We start from the raw sequence: 10,561 nt of genomic DNA, 5'->3' as shown, positions 1-10,561 counted from the left end.
CATGATTCAACAAGCTAAGAAAACAAATGCTCACTATATATAGGTACCATCTAGTTTAATGCAGTTATAGCATTTTGATGGAAGGGCAAGAGATGCTCTCTGGAACAGCAAAACCATCGATTTCTTCCAGACTAATGTTGACCATTTTAGCTCTGGCCACAGGGTCTCTAGAAACTTAGAAACTGAATGATTGATTATATTTGTCTGGAAGAGAAGCACAAATATGAGAAGCACAAGGAATAAGCGACCACATCACTTGAACTGGATATCATTAAAATAAACATACTAGAGAAATAATCCGATGAAAAGTCAGGATTATGGCCATGTGGTAATTGCAGAGCATTGAATTTAGGATTGAAACAGGTAAGAATAAAAATACCTGATAGCCGGATGCAAGGTGAAAGTAGCATGTTTTGGGATGGGTTAAGGAGTGCGAAAGAAGCAGCCAACTTTCGCAAATTTTGTTGTGACAGGAGAAGGATTGCCGTTGTCCAGAACTCGTTTGACAATTCATTGCAAAGTTTACAAAAATATCAAGACAGGCCTGCAAGAAAAATGACAAAGAAAAGCTCCAGTCTCTGGAACAGCAAAACTATCGATTTCTTCCAGATAAATGTAACCATTCTAGCTCTGGCACGATGATCAGCACAGGATACATGGTCTCAGCTTGGAAACTGAATGATTGATAATATTTTTGTGGAAGAGAAGCACAAGGAATAAGCGATCACATCACTTGAATCGATACTGAACATCATCAAAATAAGGGGACATACTAGAAGAACAATCGGATCAAAAGTCTCTAGGCACTAGGACCTCACTCAGTAGAAACAAGCCAAAATTTCACCACCAAGCAAGCATGGTCTATGAAGCGTAAATGAACATACACGAGCACTTATGGCAGCCCAAACAGGTAACAAAAATTCACTTTAATCTACTCGCAGAAAGCGCGAGCATGGGAGATATCATCCCCTGGATCTCCTGCAGCGTGTGCTGTATCTTAATCTCCTCCACGACCATCCGCTTAAGGTTCCTGATGCACCCCCTCAACTTCCCCCCATCCTCGCTTATGATATCCTCCGCGCGCATCTCCAGCACCTTGTTCGCCACCCCAAGCAACAGCCTTGCGTACCTCGGCAGGGTCGCGTTGCGATGCAGGAAGTCCAGGAGAAGCCCGAGCTCGGCCACGTCCAGATTCCCGATGCATCTCACCAGCTTCCTCCTCGCGACCAGCTCCTCCATCACCGCCACGACGCTCCTCGGATTGTTCTTGGCTAATGCTGAAACCAGAGCATCCTTGTGCCTGAACTTCCTCAGCAGCTTGTCGTGCTCTGCGAACTTCGCCTTCTTGGGCCTTGAGATCACGAAGTCGCCCTGCTTGGCCTTTTCATTCTGGCCGCGGAGGAAGTATCTGTAGTAGCTCGGCTTGAGCGCCTGCTTCTCTGGCTTGGGCATTGTCCAGGCGAACTCGCTGCTTACAACCTCCTCTTCCACCTCCTCTGTTGCATTCTTCTTCCTTCTGCGCACAAAGATGTCACCCTTTGAAGACCCGGCAACAAGCACCGTCCCACACGGCGAGCAAGCCACAGACAGCAATTCCTTGGGATACCGCATCGAGTGTGTCATCTTGAGCTCCCCATAATCAAAGCACTTCACATAACCATCACTCCCTGCGCTAAGCAGCCGAGTTTCCCCAGTGGCGCCCATCTTCCCGAGCGCGAGCGCGAAGATTGTCTTGACATGGCTCTCCACCGAGTGCACGAGCCGGCCACCACCAATCACATCCCAAATCTTGACCGTGGTGCCTCCGGCCGTGGCAAGCAACCCGCCGGACGGCAGGAACAGCACGCTCTCCACCGAGGCGCCATGGGATAAGGACAAAGCGGGGGCCTTCCCCGTGCGGGCGTCCCACAGCTTGACGCTCTGGTCGTAGGAGCCGGTGGCGAAGAGGTTGTGGTCGACGGGGGACGGCGCGCCGGCGCGGATGTAGTCGCGGTGGGCGGCGGGGACGGTGAAGACGGGCGTCTCGGAGGGGACGTCCCAGTAGGCGAGCAGCGCGTCGTCGCCGGCGGTGAGGAGGTGGACCTTGTCGCCGCCGGCCTCCGGGTAGCGGACCACGCGGGTCTGCGCGGCGTGGGCGGAGAGGGTGCGGAGCGGGCCCGCGGTGGGCTTGTCGACGCGGAAGACGCGGACGACGCCCCTCCCGTCGCCGGCGGCGAGCAGCGCCCCGTCGCAGCGGAAGGAGGGCGAGAACGCGGCGCCGTCCTTGCAGACGGTCGTCTTGGGCCGCGGCGAGAGCGGGTCGCCGGCGAAGAGGTGCACGGCGGAGGACCAGGCGGCGGCGAGCGTGGGCCTGGCGTGCGCCGGGGAGAAGGCGAGGTGGGTGACGGAGAAGGCGGTGGAGCCCGTGTCGAGCGTGGAGGAGCGGAAGTTGCGCCAGTAGGCGGCCTCCGGCGAGAGGCGGTTGGCGTTCCCGTGGGACGGGAGGAGCGAGGTGTGCGGCGCCGCCGGGAAGAGCGGCTTCGTGGTGTCGGCGGCCATGGCGGCGGCGGCGGGGTGGACGAGAGGAACCCTAGCAGCTGCTGCAGGCGGACGGAGGGATGGACAGGAGGGTTTATGGGTTTAAGTGATGGGCCGCGTGGGAAAAAAGGCTTTGCTGCGCGTCTCCAAGAATTTCGGCCCTGTAGAAGCCTTAACGTTTTATACCGAAATGATCCCAGGTTTTTTCCTCTAAACAGAATGGGCCAGCTTCTAAAGGAACAGCGAAAATGCTTCACAAGATTTTTTTAAAAGACTTAACAAAGTAGAATACAAACTAGTTTTTGAAATACGAATTTTCGTATTATTTCAAAATCTGTTTGACGAAACTATTGTGAAACTGTGCGTGGAATACTTTTTAAAGTTTGTTGGTGTATGTTTAAAAGGTTGAGATCGAATGAAATATGTCTGAAATAATTGAAACGTGTGTGAGAAAACCAAACTGATTTTTGTGTGCGGAATGTTTCTTAAAATGATTTAAATATGACATAAATAATTGAAAATAGCATGAATATTTATGATTTATATTTTTAATGTTTTGTAATATGTAGAAATAGTTTAATTTGTGCTTCTGAAATTTTGGTAAAACTATTCCCAAAGTTTTGTATATCACTGATATTTTTGGAAAAATTTGAACCAAAAAAAAAGATATTATATCAAAGTCTTTTTGAGACTTTTGAGATAATTCTTTTGAATTTTTTAAATCTTTTACCATTATTTTGGATTTTGTCAAAATAAATAAATGTTATTAGTTATTGTTTCTGGTATATGAATAGTGAAAAGCAAATTCATATACTGAATATGTACTATTCAGAATATCAAGTATGCTATACATGTGGCGGCTACATATTATTGATGGAACCTATAAAAAATGACTTCAGCCGAGCTAGACTATTTTGCTTCTCGTTTGTTTCCAAGTACTCGTCGGTATAGAGGAAGCGCGAATAGATACAATAGTGACGCTCATCGCAAGTGGCGGAGGACAATCTTTGGCTGGTGCTGGTTGGCTGATTATCCATGAGCGGAACACATTTGTTGAAATCTCCTGTTGAACACCGCCGTTCTAAGGACCAATCCATCTGCCTAGTACCGGCGTCAGGTCGTAGTGACGTGTGTGTACGTGTGACAAAATCACAAAATGTGTCATATACTGTAGTTGTAGCTATACACGACAAAGGGTCAGCCAGCCATGCCCCAGGCCGAGGCCCTGGCTGCATGGGGCCTTACGCCACCCCTGTGTCAGCCATCTTTCCAAGTTAAACCACGAGCATATAAGAACAACATTGATCCGGCAAAAAGCTCAGCTGCACGTGCAAGAACGTCAAGATCACTGATTGTGGAGTTTCTAAATTAAGTACTCGTCGATCTTGAACGCCAGCCAAGCAATGAGGCTCATCATCTTGGATGACTAAAGCAGCAAAAAAAAGACTTGATTGAAGTTGTTGCCCACATGGGCATGTGGCACTCACTTATTCGCCCTGCATAATAATTCCCGCTGGGATCCCTGCAGGTGGCCCGGGCCAGAAGAAACGAAGAAGATGCATGGGCGCTCTATGTTGTCGGTGCCTTTCGAATCGACCATGCGGGAGCTCCCCCATGGTCGACCGTTTCTATCAAGTTGTCTTTGCCATTCTTTTCAAACTCATAATTTTTCTAGGCACTCTCCAAACTCTTTCTTTTAGCTCCTCTTCAAACTTATTTTTTAAGTTTTCTTTTTTGAGAAACACCTTTTTTTAGGTAATCTTCAAACTTACACAAAGATGACAGATCCCATCAGATGCAAAAAGAAACAGATATGGAATTCAGCCCGACCCATAGTTTGACAGAGATCAATCCAGCCCATCTAAGCACCGGGTCCCATTTCAGGCCCAAAAATACCCAAACGTTATCCTCCTGCTCCTCCGCTCTCCGCTCGACTGGTAGCCACGGACCAAACCCACCAGAGAGCATGGCGGCAGCAGCGACGGCGGCGCCGCCGCCGGCGGTCGCCACCGCGCTCTCCGCGCTCCTCCGCCGCGGCGCGAGCCGAAGCCATTCCCTCCGGGTCTCCTCTCGCCCCAGGTGCGTCTCCTCGGACGCGGTCGCGGAGGCTGAGCCTGCGCCGGCGCGGAGGGGAGGCCACGCCGGGACCCGCCTGGAGGAGGCCGTGCCGGCCGCGGAGGGGCGGTCGCGGGTCGACGCGTGGATCTCCGCGCGGCTGGGCGGCGGGGGCGTTAGCCGCGCCCGCGTGCAGGCCAGCATCCGCGCCGGCCTCGTCGCCGTCAACGGCCGCCCCGTCTCCAAGGTGCTAGGAAGTTTACATCTTCTCGCCGTTGCAAAATTCAGCTAGGAAGCTTCTTAAGCATTTCTTATCTGTTATTAATTGTTCTCTTAAACCAGAGTGCTCCTGTATATTGGAAAACAACAGTTGTGAGCTCAAACTAGAAATATTCATGCTAAACAGCTGAGGAGACAATGCATTGCATGATACAAAAATAGTGCAAGTTTCGGTGCAGACGCCGTGGGTTGGTAGCATTTGATGGTATTCTAAAGCTGGCTTGCTTTGCGCTTCTGCACGTAGTAGGTTTCGCAGACGGTGAAGGGAGGGGACAAGGTCAGCTGCACCGTGTCGGAGCTGCAGCCGCTGAGGGCAGAGGCGGAGGACATCCCGCTGGACATTGTTTACGAGGATGAACATCTTCTCGTTGTGAACAAACCGGCTCATATGGTACGCACTATCTTTTGTAGTGATATGGAGGAGCAAGATTTACTTGTAGTTACCTTGTTCTTAGGAATGTCTCAATAAGGTTTTATCACTTTTATGTACACTAGTTTGTGGAGAGCATATTTTCTACATAGCTGGACCTTCAGCATGAGACTTATGAGCTTAATGAGGGTGTCTAGTTAAACGAGAAACATAATGATTAAAAAAATATCCAGTAGATAACCACACATACAGTTGATGAGAAGTCTCTGGCTACCTGTAAAATCAGTGTATACTGAAAGGTAACTCGTTCTACTTCAAATTTTGAGGCTTGTTCATTCACGTGTTTTCCGTAGTACATCGACATTCAAGTTAATGTTGGTTATACTGTCCTGTTAATGACCTTTTCCACAAAACATTGCCCCCATCCTAATTCTATTTAATTTTTTAAACTCTTACATGCAGTTTTCTTTCTACTGGTAGGGAGAATAATTATTCTTGCATTCTATGTGTTTTGACTTTTAGGTTGTTCACCCAGCACCAGGGAATGCAAATGGCACCTTAGTCAATGCTATACTTCACCACTGCAAGATTTCAACTTTTACCTGTTTAGCACGCAGTCCAATTTATGATGAGTGCCCTGAATCTTCAGATGATGATGTTGACGTATTTGATGTTGACCAATTTAGTATTGGTGAAGTAAGTTCAGAGGTCCGCGAAGCTATTGTGCGCCCTGGTATTGTGCATAGGCTTGATAAGGGGACAAGCGGACTTCTTGTTGTAGCTAAGGTATTGCCCAGTCGGTTCTGTCCCAAAATATAAACACTAATAGCTTCCCATAGGACTTGCATATGAAAATGAAATTGTTATTGTTTACCTATTAACATTGGTCTCTCTTATTTGTTGTATCAAGTTTGTTATGGACTTACTTTGGATTCACCTTGTTGACAGGATGAGCATTCACATGCTCAATTAGCAGAGCAATTCAAGTTGCATACAATAAGTAGGGTATACATCAGTCTTACTTGTGGTGTACCTAGCCCAAATTCTGCCAGAATTGAAGTTCCTATATCTCGTGATCCTAACAACCGGATACGTATGGTTGCTGCTCCTGGATCAGGCCACAGATATGTGAAGCATGCTGCTAGTAGGTGATTCATGCTGCTTCTCCAAAGCTGTTTAGTTAAAATATAAATACTTACTAGGACAGCCAAGCATACATACTAAAATAATGTTTCTGAATAAATACTTCATGATTTTCTTTTTAAAAGAAAGTTCTTCTAGTTAAAATGATCTGTTGTCCCTAAAGGCAAGTTCTTCTGGATGAAACCAGCCTGATGTCATAGTCATATAGGCAAGATGACCAAAAGGTTCATACTGTTTAGATTATTATGCTGAGTAGTGTGAAGAGGGATTAATTCAACTTAATTCCTTGCTTTTGACTCCTTACTCCTAGCATTAGCTGTGCTGGCGAAGAGTTATGAAGTTAAACCTTGCTGTTTCATGTAATTATACATAGCTCGCTCACAAGAGTAGAACTTCTCCACATAAATACTGTCCCCATCATTTTATTTTGAAATACTATATATTGCTTATGCAACTTCCAAATGTTTTCAAGCTTGGTTGCTTAGTTTTTTCTTCTCAAGACCAGAAATTTATTTCTCTGCTATTTCAAGAAATTTTACAGGTATAAAGTAAGAGAGGTCTTTTGTGCTGGTGGGTCTGCACTGGTAGAGTGGAGATTGGAGACAGGGCGCACTCACCAGGTGATACATTACATGATAGTCTCATATTTTAAGAACTAACTACAATATTTGTTCGAATTTGTCGTGGCTTAAAAAGCATTCTAGGCAACGGTTGGAATTCTGAATTATATACAGTGTACATCTCAATGTTGGAAAATGATTCTCAAATGCAACCACTTATTTTATCTTGTTAATTATCCCGCACCAACCGGTTTTCAGATCCGGGCACATGCGAAATATCTAGGGAACCCCCTACTTGGTGATGAAACATATGGAGGTACCAAAAGCATGGCATTGTCACTTTTGAGACCCAGAACTCCTTCAAAATATCACGGTGATCTTACAAATCTGGTATCAAAGATAGACAGGCCATGTCTCCATGCTGCATTGCTCGGGTATGTATTATCCAAGATGCATCTTACTGACATTTTTCTTGGGTCTCATTTTCCTTTTAGGAATTTTTTCTTGCATTTGACTTTGGTTATTGTTTCCTTGACAGATTCAAGCATCCCCACTCTGGAAAGGTACTTGAGTTCTCATGTCCCCCTCCAGATGATTTTACTGAGGTACTTGATGAGTTGCGTCGTGTTACACCGACAAGTGAAGGCCAAGATAGCGACAGTGCTGCTCAAGTGTGATTAATGCAAATGGAGAACACAGAAAATGCTGCTTTGGATATGCGATGTTTGACCTGAAGGTGTTTGGACTTGTGCATCTCTGAGTGAATGGCCAAACTGACAGAGTGGTCTTCAAGCTTTTCGTCATGTTCAACCAGAGATCACCACTACACCAAGGAAGACTTCAGGAATTTTGACAAGTCTTGGAAACATATTTTTAGTGCTCTTTTTCTATGTTGAAGGAACCTAGGGAAAATGCATGGTTAATTAAGCGTGTTGAAAGCATTTTAGCACAATTTGATGTGTGTGCACTGTACAGAGGTGTAAAATACACTGAAACACAATGCTCTTGTGAAATGGAAATTTTGGCTTACATCAAAACCTGCTGCTTGTTGGAGATCAGGTGGTTGGTATCACACTAGGCCGAAAACGAAGAACAAATAACTTTCGACGCGTTTGGATCGCCCCAGGTAATGTATTCAGTTTGCCTCTCCATCGCCGGAGTTGGGCACAACTTGTTGTAGTAGACAGTCGGGAATTCGTCGTGCTAAGGCCCCATAGGACCAGCATCCCAGAACAGCAACCGCCGCCGACGAAAAATAACGTAGATCGGAAGGATCTAAACTGAAGACACATGAACATAGACGAACAACGATGAGATCCGAGCAAATCCACCAAAGATAGATCTGCCGGAGACACACCTCCACACACCCACCAACGATGCCAGACGCACCGTCGAAATGGGGGCTAGGCGGAGAGACCTTTATTCCATCTTCAGAGAGCCGCCGACGTCTCACCTTCTTGGGCAGGACACAAACCCTAGCAAGATTAAAAAAAACGGACTAAAAACGGAGCCCTCCCGCCGGCCCTTGCCAGGATCTATCGCGCCTCCATGGCCCTAGAGCCACGGGAGACGAGGCGGACCTGCGTCGGCGCTGGCGAGAGGCAAGAACCCTAACTTTCTTTCTTGGAGGAGGAGGTGGCTCAGGTAGTGTGCTATTGTTCTTCACATGTACATCCAACCTCTAGTTGGTTATCAGAATATTTTATAAATAGCCCATAAAACAAATGCATGCCCTAACACACAAAAAGAATGTGATCCCTCTTTGTTTTAGTGGAAAGGCCGGTTGTATTACCGAAATATCAGGTATCTTTTGTAGGTCCCTTGGTAGGGCCAGAAGTACGTACTCCAACAGCTGGCCCAACCAGGTTTTATGAGCGCAAGCCTCCCTAACTAAATTATGAGCTCGAAACTGCTCCACACAGGACAGTGTATGGACGATAAGTGCATGACCAGAGGATCCAGCGGCCATTGCTCAGCTATGCTCAAGATTCGTGGGCTTGATTTAATCGTCGTGCATGAGTCATCCAAACATTGTCGTCCCCGTAGCATTGCTCTTATGAGCTACTTTATTGGCCGTCCGGTGAAACCGGCTTCACCAAACAATGTTGGAATTAGTGCACCAAGCCTTCGGGTGCTCTACAAGAGCCCCCTGGCCGAGAAGTCCTTTACTTCCTCATTCAACTTTCCCCAACAACCTCGTTATTCATCTTGAAGATAAGCCATTCACATGGATCTGCTTAGTTAGTTCTAATGACTGTTCATCCGCAGCTTCTAGTCGAACGTCACTGGAGAAGATGACAAGCTCTTGCAACAAAATTGTCATTATGGTCATGAATAATCACACCGTCGCCACCTCTTGCTCCAGTCCATGGGAATGCTTCATCAATATTGATCTTGACATTGTCAATCAGAGCCACAACCCTGCGAAGAGCTTCGGATGTCCGAGTTCTCTTCCTCAACCATGAATTTTTTTCATCTAGCCACCCTCTTCAGGTCTTCTATTTCCATCTCATCTCTCACTTTTTTTTCAAGCCTGCCACAACTAGCAATTAAAAACACTGAGAAGGGCATGGTTGTGTGCATTCATTCTACCCAGCCAATCTAATAGCGACCTTTGAAAGCCCTACCGATGGCGTCTTGGTAGAACGTCAGGTACCTTCATGCATGTGTTGTATGAGGGAAAAATCAGAAAGGATGACAAATGATTAAACTAATTTGTAAGAGGCGTAGTACAATTAATATTATTATTTTATATTTTGAGTATGTGTAATAGATGAAAACATGCATCATGTCAGAAATAAACTTTAATATTATTGATTTTTCTTACTTTATAATAAATAATTTGAAATGAATTTTGATTACAAATAGCAATAGTCAACTGGAATTTCTACTTATTACTATACATCGACACCTTCCTCATAATAGGTCAATAAAAAAGGTTTGTGATTAGACATAACAGTCATCGAAGGGATGATGCCGACGATTAGTCATCTCATAATATGTTTACATTGCCGCAAGAGGATTTAACAGCGATGATTGTGATACCTTTATAGTGAGTAGACATTCTTTTATATGTATGCACCCTGCAGATTTAATGTGCAAAATGTTTATATTTATAATAAACTTTTTTACTTATTTATAATTTATTTTTTTAACACAAATTTCAATGAGCATATTTCATATAGTTAAGTATTAACATACAGTTCAAATATTTAACATTGTTAGTACATTTGCTTCAAATTAAAACCGTATTGTGCGGCAAAGTTATGTTGTTGTCTCTTAATATATATTTTTTATAATAAACACATTCATTCCATTGAATCTCTTTTATACAAAAATAAACAATAAATAGAAAAAAATCACATTCTTCTGTGGATTAATATGTGTCAGTTGATGAATTAGTGTACTTGCAGGCGTTCAGGTCCAATTTTAAATATCTAAAGAGCTCTAAGTGTATTATCTAACAAATATTTTCACAAAGGTTTCTAGAATGTATGATTGCCACAAATATGTATTCGAAAGAAGAACAATTTGGTAGTTTCTAGAAATCTAATAGCACTTCTAATGGTGATATCTTAGACGTGAAACACATACGAGATGGTTACTGAATTTGCAAAAAAGAAAAGAAAAGGATGGT

At 45.0% G+C, this 10,561-nt stretch overlaps 2 protein-coding genes across 2 annotated transcripts; one reads left to right on the top strand and one right to left on the bottom strand.

Annotated features, from left to right (window-relative positions):
• Positions 1-713: 713 nt before the first annotated feature.
• Positions 714-2,596, bottom strand: LOC119327910 (protein SLOW WALKER 1-like). Its single transcript, XM_037600978.1, has one exon. It carries the CDS (start codon positions 2,536-2,538, stop codon positions 922-924), a length of 1,617 nt encoding a protein of 538 aa, XP_037456875.1. The 5' UTR covers positions 2,539-2,596; the 3' UTR covers positions 714-921.
• Positions 2,597-4,457: 1,861 nt separating this feature from the next.
• Positions 4,458-7,961, top strand: LOC119327911 (RNA pseudouridine synthase 2, chloroplastic-like). Its single transcript, XM_037600979.1, has 7 exons — positions 4,458-4,819; positions 5,099-5,242; positions 5,744-6,007; positions 6,170-6,369; positions 6,906-6,984; positions 7,183-7,358; positions 7,463-7,961. The coding sequence occupies exons 1-7, from the start codon at positions 4,484-4,486 to the stop codon at positions 7,599-7,601; spliced, it is 1,338 nt and encodes a 445-aa protein (XP_037456876.1). The 5' UTR covers positions 4,458-4,483; the 3' UTR covers positions 7,602-7,961.
• Positions 7,962-10,561: the final 2,600 nt, after the last annotated feature.

This window comes from Triticum dicoccoides, chromosome 7A (assembly GCF_002162155.2).
Source record: "Triticum dicoccoides isolate Atlit2015 ecotype Zavitan chromosome 7A, WEW_v2.0, whole genome shotgun sequence".
Classification (NCBI taxonomy): domain Eukaryota; kingdom Viridiplantae; phylum Streptophyta; class Magnoliopsida; order Poales; family Poaceae; genus Triticum; species Triticum dicoccoides.
The sequence above is the reverse complement of the archived record's forward strand: the minus strand, read 5'-3'. Positions and strand labels throughout refer to the sequence as shown.

Excerpts from the sequence above, each read along its gene's own strand:
- LOC119327910 (XM_037600978.1), bottom strand. The coding sequence starts at position 2,538 with ATGGCCGCCGACACCACGAAGCCGCTCTTCCCGGCGGCGCCGCACACC.
- LOC119327911 (XM_037600979.1), top strand. The coding sequence starts at position 4,484 with ATGGCGGCAGCAGCGACGGCGGCGCCGCCGCCGGCGGTCGCCACCGCG. Across the intron at positions 6,008-6,169 it reads GACTTCTTGTTGTAGCTAAG|GATGAGCATTCACATGCTCA; the intron begins GTATTGCCCAGT and ends CCTTGTTGACAG. Across the intron at positions 6,985-7,182 it reads AGACAGGGCGCACTCACCAG|ATCCGGGCACATGCGAAATA; the intron begins GTGATACATTAC and ends ACCGGTTTTCAG.